Source organism: Xenopus laevis, chromosome 4L, assembly GCF_017654675.1.
Source record: "Xenopus laevis strain J_2021 chromosome 4L, Xenopus_laevis_v10.1, whole genome shotgun sequence".
NCBI lineage: Eukaryota > Metazoa > Chordata > Amphibia > Anura > Pipidae > Xenopus > Xenopus laevis.
Window position 1 is genome coordinate 81,137,094 of NC_054377.1, and position 24,746 is coordinate 81,161,839.

A 24,746-nucleotide genomic window follows, 5' to 3' on the forward strand; every position below is an offset into this window, starting at 1 on the left:
AGAATAAAAAGCATTTTTTTTCCAAACTATTAGTGAATCGATCCATATAAAAAACAAAATCAAAAGTTGCAGGGCCAGATGCAAGGAGCTTGGCACATGTGACATTTTGGGGCACCCAATAAATAACATAAAACATGTTTTATACTGCATAAAACATCAAGGGGCAGATTAACTAAGGTAAAAATGGTAACATTTAAAATTTTAAAGTTGATTTTTTGGTCAAAACTCACAACTTCTAATTTAAAACCACCAGCTCGAATTTAAATCTGAGATTTATCATCCCTCTTTCCTGGAAGTAACTTTCTCTTTCGATAGGTCGCCACCTAAAACCTGTCGAGTTCATGTAGAAGTCAATGGCAAAGGTCCGCTGACCCACTTGAAGAAGAAGTTCCTGACATTCGAGTTTTTTTTTTTTAGAGAAAAACTTGTTTCAAATTGAGTTTGATTCGAGTTTTCTGGTCGGTCCAGTTTGAATTCTAGACGTTCCAGTTTTTTTATAAATAAGAGTTTTGAGGTAAAAAACCTCTCAACACTCAGCCTTTGATAAATCAGCCCCCAAGAGAACACCCAAATAGTAGAAACTTTATTCTTACCTGCCTTTTGTAACTTTCTAACTGCACACGAGCAGCATTTGCCTTCTTTAATTCCTCTTCCAAGCTTACAGTATTATGCATGTACACTAAATTAGTATCTTCCAGAGATTTCACTTGTCTGCGCAAATCAGCAAGATCCTCCAGTTTCTTACGATAAGTCTCCACTGTTGATTCGAGCTTCGATGCTTTATCTGCAGTAGCTCTAATGTACGACGTGGAGAAAATAATATTTTAATGTATAAATTCAACTTATCTAATTCTGTATCAGGGCATAGCTACAGAGGAAAAAGACCCAGCATCCATTATATACATTTTAAATAAATATTGGTAAAACAGGTTAGCCTATAGACATTTTGGGGCCTGTAAAATAATGTGCGATGTGGCCCAGTAATATCTAGTTACACCACTGTTCCGTATATAGCCAAATATTTGGAAAAGAAAAAAAAGCTTTTAACAACGTCATGTCATGTTAGTAATGAGAATACAGTGGAACCCCTGTTTTACGTCTCTGGAGATTACATTTCCTGGATATGACGTTGTTTATAGTAAATCTGGTGCAGGTAAGCTGCGTTAATTTCTTCCCAGATTTTACTTTTTCCCAAGTTTTTGTCAGTCCCAGGAAAAATATAAAAGTGCAGTTCCACTGTAATCAGGGCCGGATTTCTACTGAGGGTGCTTGGAGGCTGACTTTCTCCTTCGCCCCCTCCCCTCCCACAGGATCATGCCCATGGTCCTTTGTTCCTACATCCAGAGTACAGACAGGACGCATGTAGATTAAAAAAATCATGCAAAATCTCCTGCGTGCCTTGTCCCTAGTGCTCCGGATTTAAGCAAACTTTACATGTGGCTGGGCAACATGCTGTCCCTTCATTTGTGCTGCCCAAGGTCTGGGCCTTTTTTTATCACAAATCAAGGCCTGGCTGTAATCCCCGAGTTTTATAAAAGGCAGCTGTTATAACGAATACAAAAGTTGCTAACATTCTACACTCCATGCTGAAAAATATATCAGATAATGTAGCAAACTGTCAAGGTCTGCCCCTGGATTACGGAGCAGGAATTCTGGAAACACAGAGAAATATTAAAGTTTAATTTTAGAAAAAACGGTCAAAAAGAAAAAGGATCTAAAAAACAATTGAAAACAATTATTATTTCTGGTATACTGTTTAAAAAAATAGTTTGGAAGGTGACCTATTCCTTCAAGGCAAATTACCCTGCGCACTGACACAAATGTGAATGACAAAAATTAAGGTTATTTTAGGCATTCTAAAAGTTGTATGAGATTTATACGTCTCTTGGTAGATCAGGCTGAAATCCTGAGGTCAATCAAACCATGCATGTTAGCCGGTAAAAATACAGTACCTTTTCTGCCCAGTATAAAAATATGTAGTGTATAGTGCTTTTCCCAGGCTTGGAAATTTGCCACACAAAATCACAATATATTTGCTACCAACTGCTTCTACTGTGAGCAGTTATAAATGTTACTGCATTGCAAACTACTGTGTAAAAGCCTGAACAGGATATTAGACTGTCTGTTACAAAGATCAATTATATTTCTAACCATAAAGAATGAGCAAATGCAATTACAGTGCTGCTTCAATAATGCGACTGCTTAAAGCACAGGCCAATATTGGTATTATAAAAGAGTGACATTTAATTGAATTCATCTACTTTATTGCCAAGAATGTTTGTAGAATTATTGCCTGATATTAAAAGAGGCAGGCTAAGAAGAAGCACTACAATAAATTAATTTGAACAGGAAAAAAAAAAGCTTAAGCAGAAATCCCCTGTACACATCTACATTAGGGGTGAAGTACATGTAAAGATTAGCTAAATATCTGGTAGATGCTGCCAAGAAATCTATGCAACTGTGCAAATGATCTATATTACTAGGTCATTTATAGGGTCACTAAAACAAAAAATGCATAGTTACTGAGTTACTGATCTTAGTTAGCAAAGATATACCAGGTTAATGGCCAATATGGAAAGCTGTGAAACAAAAGATGTAAAATAATTAAAAAACAAAAAAATAAATGCTCTATTCAATTTTTATTACAGTACAATGCCTGTAGTAAAAATAACCTCATAAAGGGGTACTAAACTTGAAAAATGAATGTCTAGAAATGCCATATTTTACATTCATATTTTATAAACTTATTGACCAGCCTAAAGGTTCACATCTCTATAATAGTAATGATGAAGGTCTTCAAAGTTGTGCACAAGAATAGAGAAATTCCACTATACACACATAACCAAGGTGAAATAATTTTTTCCTCATGTACCTTAGAATATCGATTTCATCTTTCAAAGCCCTTGATTCTTCAGCAAGGCTGGCCAATTCTACATTTCTATTTTGTGTTTCAACCAACTGTTTTTCTAGTTCCTCACAGTGAATCCTATAGTCCTCTTTTGCTGCTTCAAGTCTGTAAATGGAAGGTTGAGTTTGTTTACTAGATTTTGTCATGAAAACCAAAATAAAATATTATACACAAAATAATAAGTAAAAGCAAAAATATCGTAAGAAGGATAATGCTTCAATTGTATCCATGCTTCCATTACATTGAAATGATAGATTAAAAGGGATCTAAACTCATATAGATTTAGAGTTCTTAACTGAGCACTTTTGTAATCTACACTCACTTACTATCAGTTCCTGAAACATTTACAAACACTAGGCTTTTGGCTCAACATAGTGCATTAAAAGTGCATTGACAACTAGGGTAGCAGACACTCTGGGCTTTCAAAGAAAGGTGCGGATATGAAAGCATGCCTAGCAGTTTAAAACTGAATCAATTGCGAATATCTCTGAAATCAATAAAAACAAAAAATGTATATAAATAGCCAAAGTTTTCAGGCGTACTCTTTAAAGAAGGTCTTTTAACTTGGGGGTGCCAAAAGTGAGGCACCCCCAAGTTATTGCTTAACTGAAACCCCCGGCCAGTGCTCCTATCAGAAGAAAACTGCACCAGCCCTAATTCTTACAGCGATCACCACGGAACAATCGTCTTCTGGCTTTTTAGTTCTACTGTGCATTCGCCTGCCCAGGGAAATTTGATGAAAGAAGAAGCCAGAAGACGATTGCTCTGTGGTGCACGCTGGAAGAATCCCAGGCCAGTGCAGTTTTCCCCCTGACCCGGAGGTTTCAGGTAAGTACATGTGATCACTTGGGGATGCCTAACTTTTGGCACCTCCAAGTTAAAAGATCTTTCCTTCTCCTTTACTCCTAAATGTTGGCAGAAAAGAATTTATAATTAAACACATTACTTGTGCACAGGGCTTAGCATATGTGTAGCAAAGGAAATGGCTTCATATCTAGGGAAGGTATGAAGGGGACTAATAAGAGGTGAATAGGGCCTAGTAATTTTTATGTGCACGTGCATACATCTGGGCTGCTGCAAAAACCTTCTCTCTGATTTCTCCTCTGTTCAACTAGGGCCTAGATGAACAGAGGAGAAACCAGAGAGAATGTTTTTGAAGCAGCCCTGATGTATGCACGTGCACATAAAAATTTCCAATTTTGCTCTACTCAAAATCGGATAGCTTACGGAAACTACAAGGGATCCCTGGGACAGGTGAAAAGGTGGAGGTATGATGGTAAGCAATAATATTCACTGGGGGTGCCTAACAAATTGCCCTAGTAATTAACCCTTTCCTTCCCCTTAGAAATAGCTACCTGTAGTTTTCTTCTTTCATGTGCTCTAACTGCATTTGCATTTGAGAATATTTCTTTGACACCACAGTGCTTGGTTCGTCTAATGTATCCAGCTGGTTGAGTCTTTCATTCTGAAGTTCATTTTCAGCAATTAAACAGTTTCTTTCATCCTGGAGAGCAGCCACCTATAGGAATGCACGGAAGAAGGAATTCAATTCAAACAGATTATATCTATGGAAATTAACAGAATTTGTCACTTACATCTAACATGCATCAAGAAGAATATTCTGTTTTAGATGTACTTAAAAGTCCTAGAGTTGTAACACAGAATAAAAGTTTGGGAGTAGCCAAGTCATGCTTCAAAAGTATGCATAAGCTACATTCAGCAAGCACAAACACTGACATCAGTTTAGTAGTGTGAAAGCTGCCCTAAAGAAGCTCAGTGCATTACAAACACCAGAATGTTACTAAGGCAGTCACACATTATATCTCAAAACAGTTTTAACATACAGTCACATTCTTGGCAAATATCATTGGTGAATTAAATCGTACAAGTAAATTGGTCAGGAATTAATTTAAAATTGCTATGCATTTATAAAAGAAGCTCTAACACATATCAGATGCTCTCCAATTTAAGTATCAGAGCAAACCAGACAAACCTGAAATATTCTAAAGCTGAACCGATTAGCCCTTTCTAAAGTTCTCCTTTTAATGCCCAGCCCACAAAATGAATACAAGGTGTCCAGTTTCTGTATTAACAGCTTTAAATGAGAAGAGGCTTGAAGCTCCAACCTCTTCTGCTATATTTATACAAGCAAGGTTGCTTTTATTTTGCCTGGTTTAATGATCCTGTCGATTTCTTGTAACATGTATATAATTGTGTTTCTACCGGACTGTTTTAGGAAAGCACCTTGTTCTGGATGAGTTCTTGAATGTTCAAGCATTATCACCAGCTTAGAAAGAAGCAGACTCTAATGGTCTTGCATCTGACCAAAGATATTGTAGAGTTGGGGTATTCTCTAACCTTGGGGTATTAAGTAACCTTCCTACTGGCATTAATATAAATCACTGGTGGTAAAACATATGCATTGTGTAGAAGCCAAAAAGTTGCCTTGCAATTTCAGGCTACTACGTGAAGCATATGCAAATCATATGTTTTCCCAAAGGTGATTTACATTAATGGCAGTAGGAAGATACCTTCCTAATATTTTGTCTCCCATGCTGAAGACAGGACATCCTGTCTCCAGTGCCGGTGCTGCCATCACCCTGCTTAAAAACATATCCCATACACCTGTGCTCAGGGGAACCTTAAATGTTGCTTCTACAACACAAATATATGATACTCTTACACTCTTAAAACCATCTTTTGAAAGCAGAAGATACACTTCTGTATGGCAGGCAGGTAACGAGTAAAAATGTAATAAAATGTTGACAAAGTACAAGGTCGAGGTCAGGGCTTTGAGGCCAACATAAGATAAAAGTTCAATTCACTTATACTTATTACTGGTGCAGAACGATTACAAATGTTATGCAATTGATCACAGGTAGAAAAAACGTATAATGGAGCATAACTACTAAAATCATGGTCTATGTCAAGGTTGACAAATAAGGAGTGGTTATTCTTGCATAAAACGTGAGCAAGGCCAGCAAAATTGGTCAATATGATCACAATGCCTGATTTCTTAGTCATTCATTAACTAAGGGACAGGAATAGAACATCAAAATGTATGTTACACAACTATCCAAACATTTTACAACTAACTTTTATAAACGAGCTTTTACTAAAGCTTCTATTTATACTATATATATATATATATATATATATATATATATATATATATATATATATATATATATATATATATATATATTCAATCAATCAATGCACAGTGTTTGACAATACAAGAACATTTTATTCATAAGATATGCATGCTGATATTGATCCATATTTGATCAAGCACCCTATTGAAGTATATTTGAGTGTGGACACAGAGAGGTAGGTAGGTGCATGTGCTTAACTCAGCACTAAGAGGGTGAGATTTTGCACCTCTTAGTGCGCTTATCCTACTTTGATTAAAATATGAAAGCATTATTACAGTCTACTAATATTTTGTTTTTACAATGTTCCAGTTGTAGGGATTTTATATAGAAAATCTTACTTTCCATAAATGTTGGAGAGAAAATTAATTCCATTTTCTAGCGCTATACAACATTTTTTCATTGGACTAGAGTAGCTTACCTGTAAGTCAAGCTCTTCGTAACGTTGTTGTAGCTCTTCTTTTTCTGCTTGGGCTTCATGTAGTGCATCAATTGTCCTCCTTAGCTTACAGGTGACAATGAAGATAAACACAATCATAAACATTTAAAATATTTTTTAGTGGGAAAACATTTCTTAGCAGAGTCGTTTGGTAGTGTAGAAATACTAAAATGTCTCTAAGGTTATTTCATATAGCTCTAAGAGTTTATGTACAAAAGTGACAACATGGTACCTATGCCAGCTACAAATGCAACATGACTGAAAAACTGTAAATCGCAAGGGGTTGTTCATTTCCATTATTCATGCTCTTGGATGAATCCCTATTCTTTAGTCTACTTCTTGCTGTTTTACGCCCTTCCTATGATTTTACAAAGGTGGCTCTAAAAGTAAGGCAAGATGTTACTTTCATTGTTTTAATTGTGTAAAATAGTAGCTTTATTGCACGATTTGGCATGGATATGACATATGAAATTTGACTTTTCCATTACATACCTGGCTTTCCATGTCTCCTGATAGATCAGCTGTAGAATAATCCAAAGTTTCCTTACTCATCAACTGTAAAAAAAATTGATACGATGTAATGCTGTGCCATAGTGAAAGTCTGCCATTCTTATATGGTATTTTTAATAAAATATTTATCAAGGTGTGAACTAACGAATATATATGCCACCTAAATTGCCTCTATGCTGTTAACACCATTTAAAGGACCAGTAACATAAAAATTTTTTTTACAAAATTCGTTAGTATACATCGAAAAAAAACACCAACACAAATTAAACTTTAAAAAAGCAAAGCCTTTATTAAGAAATAACTTACCGAAACTCCAAATCCGGCCCTCTTCAGAAAAGGCGACACGGCGACCATCCATCCTGCGGCGCTTGATTTCTTCTCCTGGCTTTTGTAGTGACAACATGTGAAGGAATCCGATTTACAGCTTTGCCGGCAGAACTGGTGCTTTTTGACTCAATGGACGCGCTGCCCTCCTCTCCCTTGCTACACATCATGTGGACTCGGGCAGGCGAATCGCTTCTCCCCGGTGTGGGTTTGCAGGATCCTCTGCAGCTCGTCCCAGTGTGTGAATCAGTTGCCCGCAGAAAAACCAGTTGCAGACAAGGGCCGCTTCCCGGTGTAGCAGCGCAGGTGCACTTTTAGATGCGACTGAAGTGTCCCAGTCCTGCTGCACTATAGTCCGTGCCAGTTGGGAGTGGAGGGAGCCCTGCAGAGCACCGGTGTAGAAGAAGCCGGCTCCAGTCAGTTCCTCAGGGCTCCCGTGGCCAGGTGTGGAAGGAGCGCAGACGGACCTGTTGCACAGACATCTCGGGGTACACTGGCTCGCTGGCGCGGTCCGGTTCTTCCCTAGAAAGCTGCCCCAATACCTGTCCATACCTGTGGCCTGGTGCCCCATTGCTGTTGGAGGAAAGGGCAGGAGGGAAAGAACTTGCCGTGTCCGGACTGTCCCCCGGCTACCAGCTCCTCCGGATCCCTTTGTGGCTGTCCCAGCAGCCTTGGGATACGGACTATAGTGCAGCAGGACTCGACACTTCAGTCGCATCTAAAAGTGCACCTGCGCTGCTACACCGGGAAGCGGCCCTTGTCTGCAACTGGTTTTTCTGCGGGCAACAGATTCACACACTGGGACGAGCTGCAGAGGATCCTGCTAACCCACACCGGGGAGAAGCGATTCGCCTGCCCGAGTCCGCATGATGTGTAGCAAGGGAGAGGAGGGCAGCGCGTCCATTGAGTCAAAAAGCACCAGTTCTGCCGGCAAAGCTGTAAATCGGACTCCTTCACATGCTGTCACTACAAAAGCTAGGAGAAGAAATCAAGCTCCGCAGGATGGATGGTCGCCGTGTCGCCTTTTCTGAAGAGGACCGGATGTGGAGTTTCGGTAAGTTATTTCTTAATAAAGGCTTTGCTATTTTAAAGTTTAATTTGTGTTGGTGTTTTTTTTCGATGTATACTAACGAATTTTGTAAAAAAAAATTTGATGTTACTGGTCCTTTAATAACTTGATCCAGTGGAAGGTGCACACCGTCATTTGTTAATCTTTGATTAGAAGGCTGTTAGTATGTAATTCCCCTGCTCCGTCCTGATATCCATAAATCATGTAACTGTATCAGAGAAGGCGTCACACACTTGAGAAAGGGCCTTTGCAGCCTGAAACATGTCGTGTGGACATAAAATAAAAACTTATTAGCAGTTATTCTGCCTGCTGTATGTTTTCCCACCTTCTCTGATACAGTTACACCATTTAATAACTATGTCAGGGAAAGAACTGACACTTATCTATTCAAACTGACAAGGGTTGGCAGCAGCAGATTCATAAAGATTATATAAATAATTAGAGAGGTATCTCCAAAGCATTGACACCCTATAAAATAGAAGTGTGGGGGAAGGGAGCTCTGCAATTTACCATCTGCACTACAATGTATGTTATGACATCTGAAAATCTGAAGCAATATTCCTGGTGCTTAAATATCAGCTATACCATTAGCACAGGGAAAGCCAGACATTGAAAAACACGGTTTCTGTGTTTAATATTCTATATAATTAAACCAATTGTCACCATTAATATTCAAATTTTTTATTTTGTGCACTAATTTGCATTTAAGCATTTTGCAGTTTCTAATGCCTTTTCTGCATGATATACATCTGGAAACCTTGATAATAAATTATTGTATATGGGAAACTTGCTAAGAATTACAATTTCTTTCAAAGGCTTTACAGCCCATTTAAATAACAGACAACAATACCTATGAAAACATATACTTAATTCAGGGACAGCTGTTGGATGTAAATTACTTTACTCAGAGAAAAAATTCTTAAAAAGGACAAGTTAAAATATTTGGATTTTACTGCACAACTTTTTTGGCACCCCCCCCCCATAGTAAATTTGGCTGTGTCCTTTAATGAACATGCAGTGTATAACTAGACACATGTTCATTCTCAAGAGTTTAGGTTGTACTGTGCGACATTCCTCCATAACATGATGTCCTTAGTTAAGGTAAAAGATCAAATGAAATCATCTGAGTACTGATGTCATATAACCGATGTGTGTGGCATAAAGAAGCTGAATCATTTTTTATCTGCACTGATATCTTCAGTTATCTATTTTTATTTTTTATCGCATTCTTACCTCTTGAATAGCAGTCATGACAACATGCTGAACTGACTCTTCCAGTGTCATAATGACCTGAATGTGTTCTGAAAGAAAAAAAGCTAATTTATGACAAACTATAGAATAAATACAGTTCCTTTATACTTTTTTTCAGCATTTTTAATTTACAACGGTATGATTTTATTAAAAAAAGTAATCATGCATCTATGACTGTAAACACGTCAGAACCCTCTTCCTTCCTGACACCTAGGGGCACATTTACTAAGGGTCGAATATAATTAACCCTCGATATTCGACCATCAAAGTAAAATCCTTCGACTTCGAATATCGAAGTCGAAGGATTTAACGCATTTAGTTTGATCGAACGATCAAAGGAAAAATCGTTCGATTGAACGATTAAATTCTTCAAATCAAACGATTCAAAGGATTTTAATCCATCGATCAAACGATTTTCCTTCGATCAGCAATTGCTAGGAAAGCTTATGGGGAAGGTCCCCATAGGCTAACATTGGTGCTCGGTAGGTTTTAGGTGGCTAAGTAGGTAGTCAAAGTTTTTTTTAAAAGAGACAGTACTTCGACTATCAAATGGTCGTATAGTCAAACGATTTTTAGTTCGAATCGTTCAATTCGAAGTCGAAGTAGCCAATTCGATGGTCGAAGTAGCCAAGAAAAACTTCGAAATCCGAAGTTTTTTCATTCTAATCCTTCACTCGAGCTAAGTAAATGTGCCCCCTAGTTCACAATCACTTCTGATGGAGCACTTTCTCTGTCCCAGAGATTTTAATTTTTTCTGTAGTCTTTAAAGCTTGTAAACAGCAATTCTTGTGGTGCACAAACTGCTGTTGAACATAAAAATGAGCAACTGCATATACTAAGTTTTCCAGTTCTTCTAATGTGATAGGTGTGTTGGGGCTCTTGGTTAACATGCAAATATGGAAATTACTGGTTTGATCTAGTGTTTTACTGATGTGATCTCACTAGTGATCTAGTGAGACCACGGCATCAGCTGGGACACTTGCTTACTGTAGTTGGTGTATATTAGAAGTCTGTAAACACTAGCAAAACAAACAGCAAATGTTCAGCTTTGCCATTAGAATACTGTAAGCTGTAGTTCAGCTATGGCTACAAAGCCACAGCTGATAAGAGGTGTAAATTCCCCAAAAAATCTTTACCTTATGAAAGAAGTAGTTCTAAGCAACTTTCAAATATGCAAACAGTAAATTAAAAATGTTAAATGGCTTAAATTTTTAAATGCTGCTGCAATCTAAAAAATTTATCTGACTGGGCTTTTCTGAAGTCCTGGTTCTGCACTTACAGATCCTTAAGGAAGGTCTATTAATCAGCTGTTCAAAAGTCAGAACCACTAGTGCAGAGAACAAGGGACATAGAGATGCAGCTTTCAGTAGCGATCACATTTACAACTTACTTAAAATCCCCAAAAAATATAAAAAATTTTAATGAATGCATAAGAAATTAGCAAAAATGTATTTTAGGTTTACATTCCTTTTAAAGATTGTTATAATAAACAGTCAAAGAATGTCACATAATGTCAAATAAAATTGGTGAGAACCCAAGAATTAGTGCCCATGATATTTAGGATGGCTTCAGTTATACCCTTTAACAAAGTCAAATGCCCTGCTACAACTGAAAAAAATAAAATAAATGAGTGTAATGAATCTGGGTCCCCAGAGAAAAAGGTTAAGAAACTGTTCTAAGTTGAAAATGTCAAATCTGAAGGCCTCCACCGTTTATCCTCCTTAGTTACAAAGAAGAGTTGCAATAACTTGCAAGAAATGTGAAGCCATTTAAGTTAAACCCAAATAAAGGATACAAGGAGTTTGGAGCTAGGAGAACATATTACATTTAAAAAAATTTTAAATGACAATCCCTTCAGCTGCAGTAGGTATAAAACATGTTGTGCTAGCTGTAGTAGAGGAAACAGGTCAGGAGAAACTATAATGTGAGCAATGTACCTTGTTTCTTTTCACAGTTAACAGCACAACCCAATATCAACTGAAGTAACCGGCCCATTTCTGTTGCATCGGAATGGTCTGCAATTAGATTTAGGTTTGGAAGGAGGAATTCCGAAATAGGCTGGTCTAAGAACTAAGAAAAAAATGTTTTACTTTTTAAAATGTTGCGTTAATTGTTACTTTACATCTCCCAGTATTTATTTAATATTCAGTTGGAAACAATAAAATAGTCACAATAAACACGTTAAAACTTTAGTAGCTGTTTTGTATCTCATGTGTCTGCATTCACTTTTACAGTTTCAAACATACAGTATATACCGATATATAGGGAAATGTATGAAATAGGTCAAAGAGGTACATTTATATTTATAATGGGGGGGGGGACAATTTGTAACTGGCCTCAAACATGCATTAATTTAAATGTTGTATTAAGAAAAGTGCCTTCATTGCAGTGACCCATTTCTTTTAAAGGAGAATTATTGTTTTATTTTCAATAGAAATGTCACTGCATAGTTAACCATTTACCATAAAACTTAATGAGGAAAGATGTACAATTAAGTACACATCCACCCATTAGCAGCCTGGGTACCCACATTCTGGACCAGTATGCAATAGGAGAGGATACCCTTATTTTGTTAAAGGACAAGGAAAGCCTTTACCATAAGTTTGAGTAAATTATTTCGTACCCGGACACTACCTCTTTGTTAGAAACCTTTTAATTCCCCTGTGGCCGCTTCTGAGTAGTTCCTATTAGACCGATTCGACGCATGCACCATATCTGCTAGCTTGACATCATTAAGATGGCCACAGTTATTCTACCGCACATGTGCAAAATCAAAATGACATTCTTTAAACTAGTTATTTCCCAAACAGCTGCAGGGTGTAACAATCTGTACAAAGGACCACAGTTTTTAACTTATGTTGGACAACTTTGGGAATCACCGAACTTGTCACCACACCGAGTGTGTAACTGCAAATAAACTGCACCTTGAGCCTTGATGACCCAAAGTCTCTTGTGAAATTTTCTCTAACAGCTAGGGGCATGTTTAGGTGCATCAATACCTCTTCTATCAGTTATTAATTGCTTTGTATGTTTGATGTATACACCGATTCATTGTACATTGCTGAGGAATATGTTGGTGCCTTATAAATACATGTCAACAATAATAATACATCCAACAATTGCATCCATTTTGGCAGGAGTTGTTGGTTTACATTCTTGAAGAACCCTTTAGGGATTAACAATAGGGCATTTGTGAAAGAGATCTAAGAATTAGGGTAAATATATAATTCTAAAAAATAAAAACATAAAAATAGGCTACTGGCGCAAAATAGCAATTTATTGCACAAACTTGTTTTTCCTGTATTTTATGGATCCCATAGTTATGGTCTTTGGTGCACATTTGATTTTTTTTTTTTTTTAAATTAATAGGCAGAACACATTTTTAACATGTCCTGTTTACTATGCTTGTTAAAAGTATTTATATAGGCTTACATATACTACCCCTTTAAGAAAAGGAAAGAACGCATCAGAATTTATAAAAGTTAAATGTTTGTGAAATACAGGGAAAAACAATTAAGAACTGTCATAGAAACATTCTTACCTCACGGTAATAATCAACAATTCCTTGTAGGATCTTCTTTAGATTATTAATCTTAAATACAAAACGATAACAGTTTAATATTTTTGGTTACCATGGTTATGAAGGGGAAAAAATACCCATCCTTTTGACATAAGCTCATTTTCTGTAGTTTGCCTCACGTAATAATCACCTGAATATTAATTTGATTGGGCCAAAAAAATAATATATATATATATATATATATATATATATATATATATATACACACACAAATATACATACACACATTTATATTTATACAGACATACATCATTTCTCAGATCCTGACAAAGAAATTGTGGTCTGTCTCTGACTCAGACCATTTGCCTAGTCCTTACGGAAAACCATGCCCCTAAACACTGCAGGTGACTCAAGCACAGCAAATGCAGTTTTATGTCCTGTGTGTAATAAATTAAATGTATTACTGGAAGATTAAGATTGCAAGATTAATCAGGACAGGAAGAAATACTCTCCTACAGCCAAGTTCATATTAGCAGTTACGCACAGCCAAGTTAAAAGAGCTTTGTTTTCATGCTTGAAGGATAATCACATTTTAGAGGGTATAGATATAATAGTTGCATTTACTATACACATTTACACTACTGCATAGAATTGTATTTTCATACTGTCAGCTATTTGCATACCATAAAATAAAAAGATAAACAATTACCTTAATTCTTTTATTGTCCCCTACATCATCTTTAATGCGGGAAAGCCAGCCTTCGTCAAACCATGTGTAATCTCTGTTAAAAGATAAAGGAAAGTTATGATGCACCCTAAAAATTCACACCAAAGTATCTAGTATAATATGCAATACATTAAGGGGGGTTATTTTTTTGGCCCCAAAACACCAGACCAGATAAATTTGAGGTTTAGAAAATAAGCCCCTAAATGTAACAGATTTTCAGCATTCAATTCAATATTTGCTGATTTTCCAGTGCCTAGGTATTATGCATTATTTTAACCCATTGCAGCTTATGTCTGCTACATGAGACACTGCTTTTGGCAGGATGGGACATAAATGAGACCACCAAAATACATACACATTTATTGCTTCACACAAAAAGTCCAGTCCCAACATAATGAAAATTAATCTGCAGTGTTGGTTGAGAGAATTTACAGAACATAGAAAAACTTTGACTCCTCTGTTGTATACAGAACCACTTTGTAGGATTACAAACAGATATGCTGATGCAGAATATGGTACCGGTATAGGATCCCTTATCCAGAATGCCTGGGATTGGAACATTTCTGTATTCTAGATCAGGATACAATACACTTGCTAAAAAACGTTTAAACATTAAATAAAACCAATAGGATTTTGTGTGACCAATATAGAGTCATGCAGCTTAGTTGGGATCAAGTACAAGGCACTGTTGTATTAGCAGAAAGAATATAGGAAATTATCCTTAAGAATTATTTGCTTAAAATGGACTATATGTGAGATGGCCTTTCCTGTAATTTAGACTTTTCTGGATTACAATTTCCAAATTATTGATTCCATAGCTGTACTCAAACATGTAAGCAAATTAAAGTGAACAATACCATGGGATTTGATGGAACTACCCATGAATTCGGCTCAATTTTAGCCAGGCAACTATTTATTTTTTTCCCTTTCTTATCTGATATAGTTTTAAATGGACTGGAGGGTAGCTGATGTAATTTCAAAAGAGAAGTTAGTTCATATATCAATTAAAAGATCAAGCAATGTTGCCCATGAAGCAGGCTATAAGAGACCAATTTCCACTATTGCGGATGCCTCATCTCTTCCTAACATATTTGTGTGGCTGGCAATATGACTAATACTTGTTGCCACTGTACATGAAGGTACCCAGTGGGATACAGAAGGCTCCTGATAAGGTAAGGGACATCTTTACTACAAAATATAAAACATAGCAACTTTTCCAGTACTCAAAACGGTCTCAAGTGACCATTTTTAATGACATTTTAAAAAAATAGTTATTTAGGCAATAGGGACTGGCACAAACCATTAAATTAAATATGAAAACACCACTTGTGTAAACAAAGGGAATAGACTGGTTCAATTTGATATAATATGGAGATGATATAAGGGGAATGCATGTCATCTTCAGTTCTGTGTAACAACTTACATCTCATGCAGTATCTGTGCCATGGCAACACCATTGGTCAAGTCCTGGATAGTTTGACAAGGAGCAGCAGTATTGAAAGTTTGCAGCTGTCGAAACAAAGTGAAAATTAGCACAAGGAAAAAGTCCAAACATGGGTATGCCGTATTTCCGGCACAGATTTTATGATGACTCTGGTATTTACATTCAGCTTAGTATTATGAAAGGAGGGTGGTTCAATAAATATACATTTTCCAAAGTATCCAGACTCTCTGTTTTCAATCACATGTACTCAGCTGGAACACTCATTGAGGACATGTAACAGAATGTACACCTGAATGAACAATACCAAATGAAAAGCTGGATGGAGCATGAATAATGGTCAGAGAATATATATTTCATGCTTAGGCTTCTTGGTTTGGTTCCAGTTACAGCAAAACCTACTGCAGGTATGGGATCTATTATCCAAAATCTTTGGCACCTGATTTTTTCCAGATAAGGAATCTTCCTGTAATTTGGATCTACATGCCTTAAGTCTGCTAAAAAAACATTCTAGGGGAGATGGCCTTCCCTTAATCCTGAGCTTTCTGGATAACAGATCCTATACCTGTACAATGACAATCTTTACAATTCCAGAGCAAAGAGAAGAAGAGCATTACAGGTTTGGGACCTGTTATGCAGAATGGTCGGGACCTGGGTTTTCTGAATAAGGGGCCTTTCTGTAATTTGGAGCTCCATACCTTACCTTTACAAAAAAAAAAAAATGAAAACATAAAACCCAATAAAACTGCTTTGCCTCCAATAAGGATTCATTATATCTTAGTTAGGATCAAGTACAATGTATGGTTTCTTTACTACAGAGAAAAAGGAAATAATTTTTTGGGAGTCTATTGGAGACGGCTTTTCCGTAATTCCAAGCTTTCTGGATAACAGGTTTCCGGATAACAGATCCCATACCTGCACTATCTGTACACTACTACAGTTAGTATCAGCTGACACATTCTGAGAACTGCATACAAAATAATCTGCTTTTGTCACTTTAATCAGAACTGATCTTGAGTATACCAGCTATAGTACATGTGGTGCTGTGACTTCCACAAGGAGAGAGTGTTATTTGCCTGTCACTACAGTCTTTCACGGCTTTCTATTAATTTTCTGACAGGCAATTGAGGGTGTTCTCCCTGAGAATTCCATGGAGGACAAACTGCCACAGCTCTTGATGACATTTATGAACTAAAAAAAATGAACAAATGACTAAAGCTAAAAATAAAAACATTTATATTAAAGGGAAAGTATACCTTCAGAATCAATACTTAACCAACAGATCATGTATGTTAACAAGTGACCTATTAAAGAATCTTGACAATATGGTATCAGTAAATATTGCTTTTTTTACATCTATTAACATGAGCCACCATTATGTGATGGTCTGTGCAATCCCTTAGAGATCACTTGGCAGGAAATAATACAGTGCTAACTGTAACCAGAGCTGGGCCAGTGGGGACAGGCACCCAAGGCAAGGCGCCTGCTTGGCTACCACCCAAATTTAAATCCCCCTTGTCACCATGCCATTCACTCGCAACGCACTTGCTAGTTACCTTGACAGTTAGCACTGGATGCACAGTACTGACAGGGCTGGTGGAGAAGGCAGCAGAGGCATGTTTGTAAGTCCACAGCACCTCCTTACAGTTGCCCATAGACACGTCTTTTTGCCAATGCCCGGACTGGCAATATTGTGTGACATACAAAATGGGCTGCTGTAAGTTGTCATAGACAGTTACTACTTATTGGGCCCCTTGAGGACTGTTTGGGCCTTTGTGTACTTGGAATGCAGAGGCCTATTGTGAATCCCAGTCTGTAACAGGAAGAAGTGTGGGAGTAAAAGACACAGACCTGTCCATTCATTGGGTGACATAACCTAGCATGTATGTGTAAGCACAGTGGGGGTCATTTATAAAGTTTGTGCAGTGCATATTTATTCGCAAATGGTTGTATTGCGCGTTTTTTCCTGAACGCTGAAATATTGCCTGACTTTCCGTTTTTTTTGCGATTTTCACATTGCACAAAAATATTAGCAAATGGCTCTCAAATTATATGGGTATGTATAAGGTTGTAATTTCAATTCGCAATTTGTGAAAACCGTGTTGCTAATATTTTCTCCACCACCAAAGTTCTGTTGTAACTCAAATGCAGATTGTGTGCATAAATACGGTATTTACAATTTGCATTTATACCATATTTAAAAAGCCCTTATGGACATTTGCAGTGTGATTAAAAATGTGCAATTCGGTTTGGCATTAAATACACCAATCTTAGCCAGGATAATAAATACAGGTATGCGACCCTTTATCCAGAATGCTCGGGACCTGGGGTCTTCCAGATAATGGATCTTTCCAAAAATTGGATCTTCATACCTTAAGTCTACTAGAAAATCATTTAAACATTAAATAAACTGAATAGACTGGTTTTGCTTCCAATAAGGATTAATTATTAGGGATGCACCGAATCCAGGATTCAGTTCGGGATTCGCGCTTTTTCAGCAGGATTCGGCCGAATCCTTCTGCCTGTGCATATGCGAATATGCAAATTAGGGCGGGAGGGAGATTGTGTGACTTTTTGTCACAGAACAAGGAAGTAAAAAATGTATCCCCCATTCCCACCCCTAATTTGCATATGCAAATTAGGATTTGGTTCGGTATTCGGCCGAATCTTTCGCAAAGGACTCGGGGGTTCGGCCGAATCCAAAATGGTGGATTCAGTGCATCCCTATTAATTATAACTTAGTTTGAATCAAGTACAAGGTACAGCGTAATAATAAACTTTATAATACTTGGCATTCCCCAAAAGATTGTGCCCAAGGGGACCCTTGGTCTAAGGGAAGGTGTAATGCCCCATTTCTTAGGTCACAGTATAACCCCTAGCTATCCCAGGCGCTAGGTGCCACTGTGCTATAATATATATTGCTTGAGCCATGTGGGCTCAGGAGGGATTTTGCCAGAGGCTTTTTCCTGAACCTCTCTCTCCTAAGTGGATTTGAGCCTCCCGTCATTAGTCAGAACTAGTAAGGCGTAGCTAGGTGTTGTAATAGTATCTCTAGGAGAGAAAGCTAATTTAGGGCTACCTATATTGAATAGCTTTGGCTCCTCCAAGGAGTGATTGAAGGGATTAGATCCCAAGGGCATTGTTGCCTTGTCAGGGAACCAGAGACAGGGCAATAGGGCCTTAGATAGCTCCCCCTGGGTTTCCCATAAGAGGTGTCCCCAGAGGAAACAGGAGAAACACTGGGTAGACTGATATTTCCCTCTCAAGCACTATCAAAGGGAAAGATCTACAATTGGTCTGCATTGTGAGTATGTATTGACTATTACACCATGGTTGTATCATTGCTCTATTCTCCGATGTGGATCTGTGTTAATAAATCAGTTCAGTTACTGTTCAAGCTCCACTGGTGCCCAATAATTGTGCATTGCATACAGTTACAGTTTCACGACACCCTGCCAGTACACCGTTGTGAGGGCTCACCCCTTGAGGAATATAGGTCTCTTCCTGAGCCATTAGTGGGGTAAAGCTACAAGTTAGAATAATGGGGCCGCTCAATTTATTATAGTCTTACACAAGTATAGGAAAAAACAAAAAAGATGCCAATTTATTTTTAGATTCTGTTTAAGTATAGTGTTCCTGTAACGTTTCACACCTACAACAGCATAAAATAAAAGTACCATTGTAAACTGACCTCAAAATGCTGAATGAAACTACCTCCCAGTGTGCTTTTAAATATTTGACAAGCTTAAGATCACACAGACGGCTACATCAAATTACAGGAAATTATAGAGCGTCCTGTTGCCTTTTAAAACACAACCATGCTGTAAAGCTGGACAGACAATATTAATACAAATGCTTACTTGCACAACAACCCCATGTAAAAATCAGGATTCTAGCATATACTGTGGTAAAATAAGCCAAATCAAGTTGTATGCAAGACTTTAGCGCAAGTCAAGATCTGGTTATGTTCAAATACGGGGTGTCTCACACTACAGTTATAGAATAGAAAACATCACATTTATCATATTCCTTATCTCACAAAAGTTAAAATTAAGAAATGTATGCAATTATTTAATTCCATTTATGCTTATGATGTGATTAAAACTATTTGAAGCAGACATTCAGTGATGGCTACCGCCTGTAAAGAACTGCATCTATTCAATCATATTAACTTACATAGATGCACGTGGAAAAGAAAAAAACCTGCCGACATCTTGTTGGATAAAAAAAAAGCAGAATGCAGCATGCCTTCCAAGAACTGATAGAACATTTTCTTTAGAGTCTAATACAGGTATGGGACCTGTTATCCAGAATGCGCAATCTGGATAACAGATCTTTCTGTAATCTGGATCTTCATACCTTAAGTCTACTACAAATTCATATAAACATTAAAACAATCCCAATATACTGGTTTGCCTCCTATAAGGATTAATTATAGCTTAGTTTGGATCAAGTACAAGCTACTGTTTTATTGTATCACATTTATTATTTTTACACATAAATTATACTGGAGATAACACTATGGGGGGTATTTATTAAGACTTCAATTTATCTCATTATTTAAAAAATAAAAATTCGACCTAACTCCCAACCACAATTTGTCTTAATTAACTAAAAAATCCAAACGAAAATTGTACATGCAGGAAAAGTATTTACAAAATCTGCGACAGTTCAAATTGTACCACTTTTTCTAATTATCGCCCGAAAACCACAAATTTTTCCAATTTTCAAACAAAAACCAGCATCAAACTGCCCAAAACCCTTGAACATGACAAAGGCAAAAAACATCTTCATTTTACATGACTTCAACAGGTTTCAGCTGTAGTATTTTTGGATTCTTATTTTTGGAGCTTAATAAATCTTCAAAAATTCAAGGTTTATTTCCCTCTAAGGGTAGGACTACATGGACATTTTCAGCGCGATCCGATGCACTGCAAGAAAACGCCGGCGTCAAATCGCAAAAAGTCACACAATTTCCCTCTCCAACCCTAATTTGTATATGCAAATTAGGATTCGGTTCGGCCAGAAAGATTCGGCCGAATCCGAATCCTGCTGAAAAAGGCCGAATCCTGTACCGACTCCTGGATTCAGTGCATCCCTAATGGAAATGTCGGATGAAGTCGCAGCATTGATCCGACACGACTGTCGCATGCAGACGCAACCTGCAGCGTCTGCAACCGACAGTCGTGTCACGTCGGATCAACGCTGCGACACCATCCGACAATTCATTCACTTACCTTATTTCCGTCACATGCGATTTGCTGTTTTCTTGCGGCGTATCAGATCGAGCCGAAAACATCTATGTAGTCCTACCCTAAAAATTCAGATTTTTCCCTTTAAAAACTTGACCAGAAATATCTGAGGCTTAATAAATAGGCCCCTAAATGAATACATTGTTCTATTCCAAATAATATTTGTGCATTCTTTCAGCCTTCCAGTTTCTTTTATAACAAGTACCAGACTTAATAGAAGCAACAGATGAAGACTATAGAAAATCTTTTTGCACTCCAAAACTCTTCTATAAATTGCAAAACTCTTTATTTAAGCATAACTTAAAATATACAAATTCTGTGGACAGGGCTAGAGCTTTAGGCCATAGACTGTGGAGTCTGTATTTTTTAAATTATGCTTTAATAAGTACTTTTGTAATTTAAGAGTTTGCGGAGTGCAGAACACTTTTCTATATTTGAATTATGGGACCTAGGGCTTTTTTTGCAACCCTGTTCTTATTTACCACAGTCCTTAAGATCCCTTAGTAACTTGTAAAAATGAAAAGATAAAGAATGTTGTGGTTAAGGAACAAGCTTGGGTAATTTCCCAGGTAACACAAACTGCCAGCGACTTAGAAAACCGAACTGTCAAACAGCAAGAAAACTAACTGTAGCAGGAAACAATGTTTGGCTGCAGGCCCGGACTGGCAATCTGTGGGTTCTGGCAAATGCCAGAGGGGCTGCTATTAGGTGCCATAGAAAGTCAGTATTTAGTGGGCTGGTGGGGGGCTGTTTGGGCCTCTGTGTGGGCTGATTGGGCCTCTATGTACTTGATTAATTCTCAGTCCGGACCGGTTTGGCTGTGGAGTAAAGTAATGAACCATCTAAGTGTAATGTAATAAAAGGTGCAAAGTCTGCTACAGGTCAAGTAACCCAGGGCAACATTTACTGGTCATCTTTCTAATAATCTGATTTATATTTGAAAGTCTATATATAAGTCTAAACAGTTTGGGTGTATTTTATAGCTGAATCCCTTACAGGAAAGCATCCCAGTAAATGTTAGCTTATAGTTCACTTACCAAACTGTGTCCATGTGCCATAGGCAAGGTTATGGAGAATGGCAATGATGTTTACAGCCTGCATATTTTTTGGCATCACTTTCAGATGGTGACCCAAGCAGGCAATAGGAAATAATGGGTTACCAAGGATGTTGCTGCAAACAACACTGATGATCTCTGCCTTGTTGCTAGTGATTCAAATTCAAATTACTTACACTCACATTCAAGGTCCTTAATAATGAAACCCCTCCCTATATTTCATCTCTAATCTCCAAATACACTCCTTCACGAAACCTTCGCTCTGCTTCTGATCTTCGCCTCACTTCTCCTCTGATCACTTCTGCCCATTCTCGTCTACAAGACTTCTCTCGGGCTTCTGCTTTTCTCTGGAACTCTCTGCCACAAGCTGTCAGACTTTCTCCTTCTTTCCAAACTTTCAAGCGCTCCTTAAAGACCCATCTGTTTAAAGAGGCTTATTTGATGTACCTTAATCAATCATTGCTGTATCAAAAATGACAAAATGTTTATATAATCCTAATGTCTCAATTGTACCCTAACCTTTTAGTTTGTAAACTCTAATCTCTAGGCCCTTCTAACCCTATTGTACTCTGTAATCCTTGTTTGTTATCCACCATTTATTCCCTGTTTGCTATAACTGCAGTAAAGCACTGCGTATCTTGACAGCGCTATATAAATAAATGATGATGATGAGTGATACATGGACACATTCGTTGTTAAGGCTATTGTTTGGGAGGGTGCATTGGAGCCAACATAAACATGTTCATTGTAAAAATATGACCTGATGGGTGGTGATGACAGGTAGGCTACCAATGTGACCCCTGCATCATTGCAAAGATGGTCAAGTGCGTTTGAAGCATACATAGACTTTCTGCATGGAGCATGAAAACAGGTGAGAGTGTGAGCAAAGGCTAACTAACATAAGACCATTTAATAGAAATATATTTTTCTGTACTGAAAGTAACCGTGTTGCAAAGTCAGTTTTAAGTACTTAATTAGTACTGGCTGTTGAAATGGCCTGTGTGTCATATTTGGCTTGTATTAATTATACAAGGCAGTAATTATGTGATGCACAAATCAAACATACAATAAAAGCTTAACTGATAGTCAGTGATTAGCACTGGGTGTATTCCTGCAGAGCAGGAAGCTTGACATAGGCTCCTATGGTAAAACTACACTAAAAAAAATACAGATTGTAAAATAAGACAGTGTACAGAAGGGTGAAGTCTGAGCAAGCTGAAGAATGTTTGCTTGTTATTGCTGTTGAGAAATAACCAAGTGATGAATGTGAATTGCAAACGAGAAACAAAAAAAACGTAATATCTGAGGGTTACCAATAGATAAACAGGACATACACAGCAAATGTTTAATTGATGGGCATCTAAAGTGCACAGCATTTTGTGAGCAAAATACAGTCTCTCTCTCTCTCTCTGTCTGTCTGCATATACATGATCGGGAGCTTTGCACTAGAATACACTACCCTATACAGCCAACATATTACTCAAATAGATCATGTTTTTTTTTCTTTTGTAGTCTATGAAACCTTTGGAACAATGTGTTCTGGACAGACAAGGCACAGATAGAGTTATTTGTCCCCACAGTTGGCAAAAACCAACCATTTCACCAGAAGAAGCAGATACCAATTTTAAAGCATGGACGTGGAAATGTTATGGTTTTGTGCTGTTGTGCTGCATCGGATCCTGGCCAGCTCACAATAACAGAATCCACTATGAATTCTTCATTGTACTAGAGGGTGTTAAGAATAATGTGATACCATCTGGTTAAAGGTCAACCAAAAATGGACTTTGCAACATGACTGATTATGTCAAAGATGGGTAGACAGTTATAAGAATTGCCTGCTTGTGGTCATTTCTGCCAAAGGGGGTAGGCAAAACAAGGTATTAGGAAACATACTTTTTCCATAGAATGAAACAGCCTATAATGTTTATTTTCTTTGTTAAATAAATAATTTCAAAGTCAATTTTGTCTTTGGTTTAATTACAACACCTTTACCTCTATATACTATTTGAATGAAGATCAAATATTGATCTCTCTACGGATGTTAAAAAAAGAAAAAAAAACTTTAAATGAGGTGTAGTTACTCTTTCAAATGACTGTATGTTACAAAACAAAAAAAAACAAGTGGGCCCTCATGAAGTCAACATTCAGGCCAAATAAATGAAGCAGGAAATATTTTTATTGATAAAGCATCTCTGAAAAAGCCTTACGCATTTCTCACTAGAGGCAATTAACCATTGGCTGGATATTATGTTTGGATACATTGGTATGGATCCTAATCAGGCCCGGACTGGCAATCTGTGGGTTCTGGCAAATGCCAGAGGGGCTGCTATAAGGTCCCATAGAAAGTCAGTATTTAGTGGGCTGGTGGGGTCTGTTTGGGCCTCTTTGTGGGCTGATTGGGCCTCTGTGTACCTGAAATGCCAGGGCCTTTTTTAATTCTCAGTCCGGGCCTGATCCTAATATCAGAAATAACCGGTTGAACAGTTAGATTTCAGACAAATATTTGATTTACTAATTTTCACACACACATTTTTCTGTTTTTTTATACTGCTTGCCTGCCTAAAATCGTTAGAATACTTTTAAAAATTGTGGTCTACTAATTACAGTTTTCAATAACTGAGAAGGCACCATCTTCTAATTCACTGCAACACTGGGGTAAAGTTACTGTTTCAAACTTGGTAAATAGGCCAAGTGTTGCCGATAGCTATCATGGGCGACTTTACATTACTCGTTATTATTATCCTACAATTATTGATGGGCTTGGAATTTATGGTGCACTGCCATGAAAATAACTCACAGATTCTTATAGCCAATAATGTCCTGCAAAATTCCTAGTGGCATATTCATTAAAAATGTGCAAAATATGTTACACTGCACTGCACATGAACACATAACACCATGCTAAACAGAACCAAGGGTGGGCTGCCAATTTGTTAACAACCCCACAGTGATTATATTTGTGCAGGCTCGCTCCTCTTTGCCCAGCATAGTACTCTAGTGAGTGCCACCCTGCCATCTTCTTTTCTGGCTAGGGATCATCACTACAAATCTGGGCTGTGCATATGAGCCGTAAAGTAAGTTTGACTGAAGTTTCGATT

At 37.5% G+C, this 24,746-nt stretch overlaps 1 protein-coding gene across 1 annotated transcript in view; it reads right to left on the reverse strand.

The window, feature by feature from the left end:
• Positions 1-24,746, reverse strand: part of hook1.L (hook microtubule-tethering protein 1 L homeolog) — a 44,265-nt gene that overhangs the window by 15,376 nt on the left and 4,143 nt on the right. Inside the window, exons 2-11 of the mRNA XM_018258275.2 lie at positions 15,324-15,409; positions 13,883-13,955; positions 13,195-13,245; positions 11,591-11,723; positions 9,636-9,703; positions 6,992-7,054; positions 6,482-6,565; positions 4,264-4,427; positions 2,873-3,013; positions 594-795 (exon numbers count right to left, since the gene is read on the reverse strand). Coding sequence (XP_018113764.1) covers positions 594-795; positions 2,873-3,013; positions 4,264-4,427; positions 6,482-6,565; positions 6,992-7,054; positions 9,636-9,703; positions 11,591-11,723; positions 13,195-13,245; positions 13,883-13,955; positions 15,324-15,409 — 1,065 coding nt within the window. The remainder of the gene's footprint in view (positions 1-593; positions 796-2,872; positions 3,014-4,263; positions 4,428-6,481; positions 6,566-6,991; positions 7,055-9,635; positions 9,704-11,590; positions 11,724-13,194; positions 13,246-13,882; positions 13,956-15,323; positions 15,410-24,746) is intronic.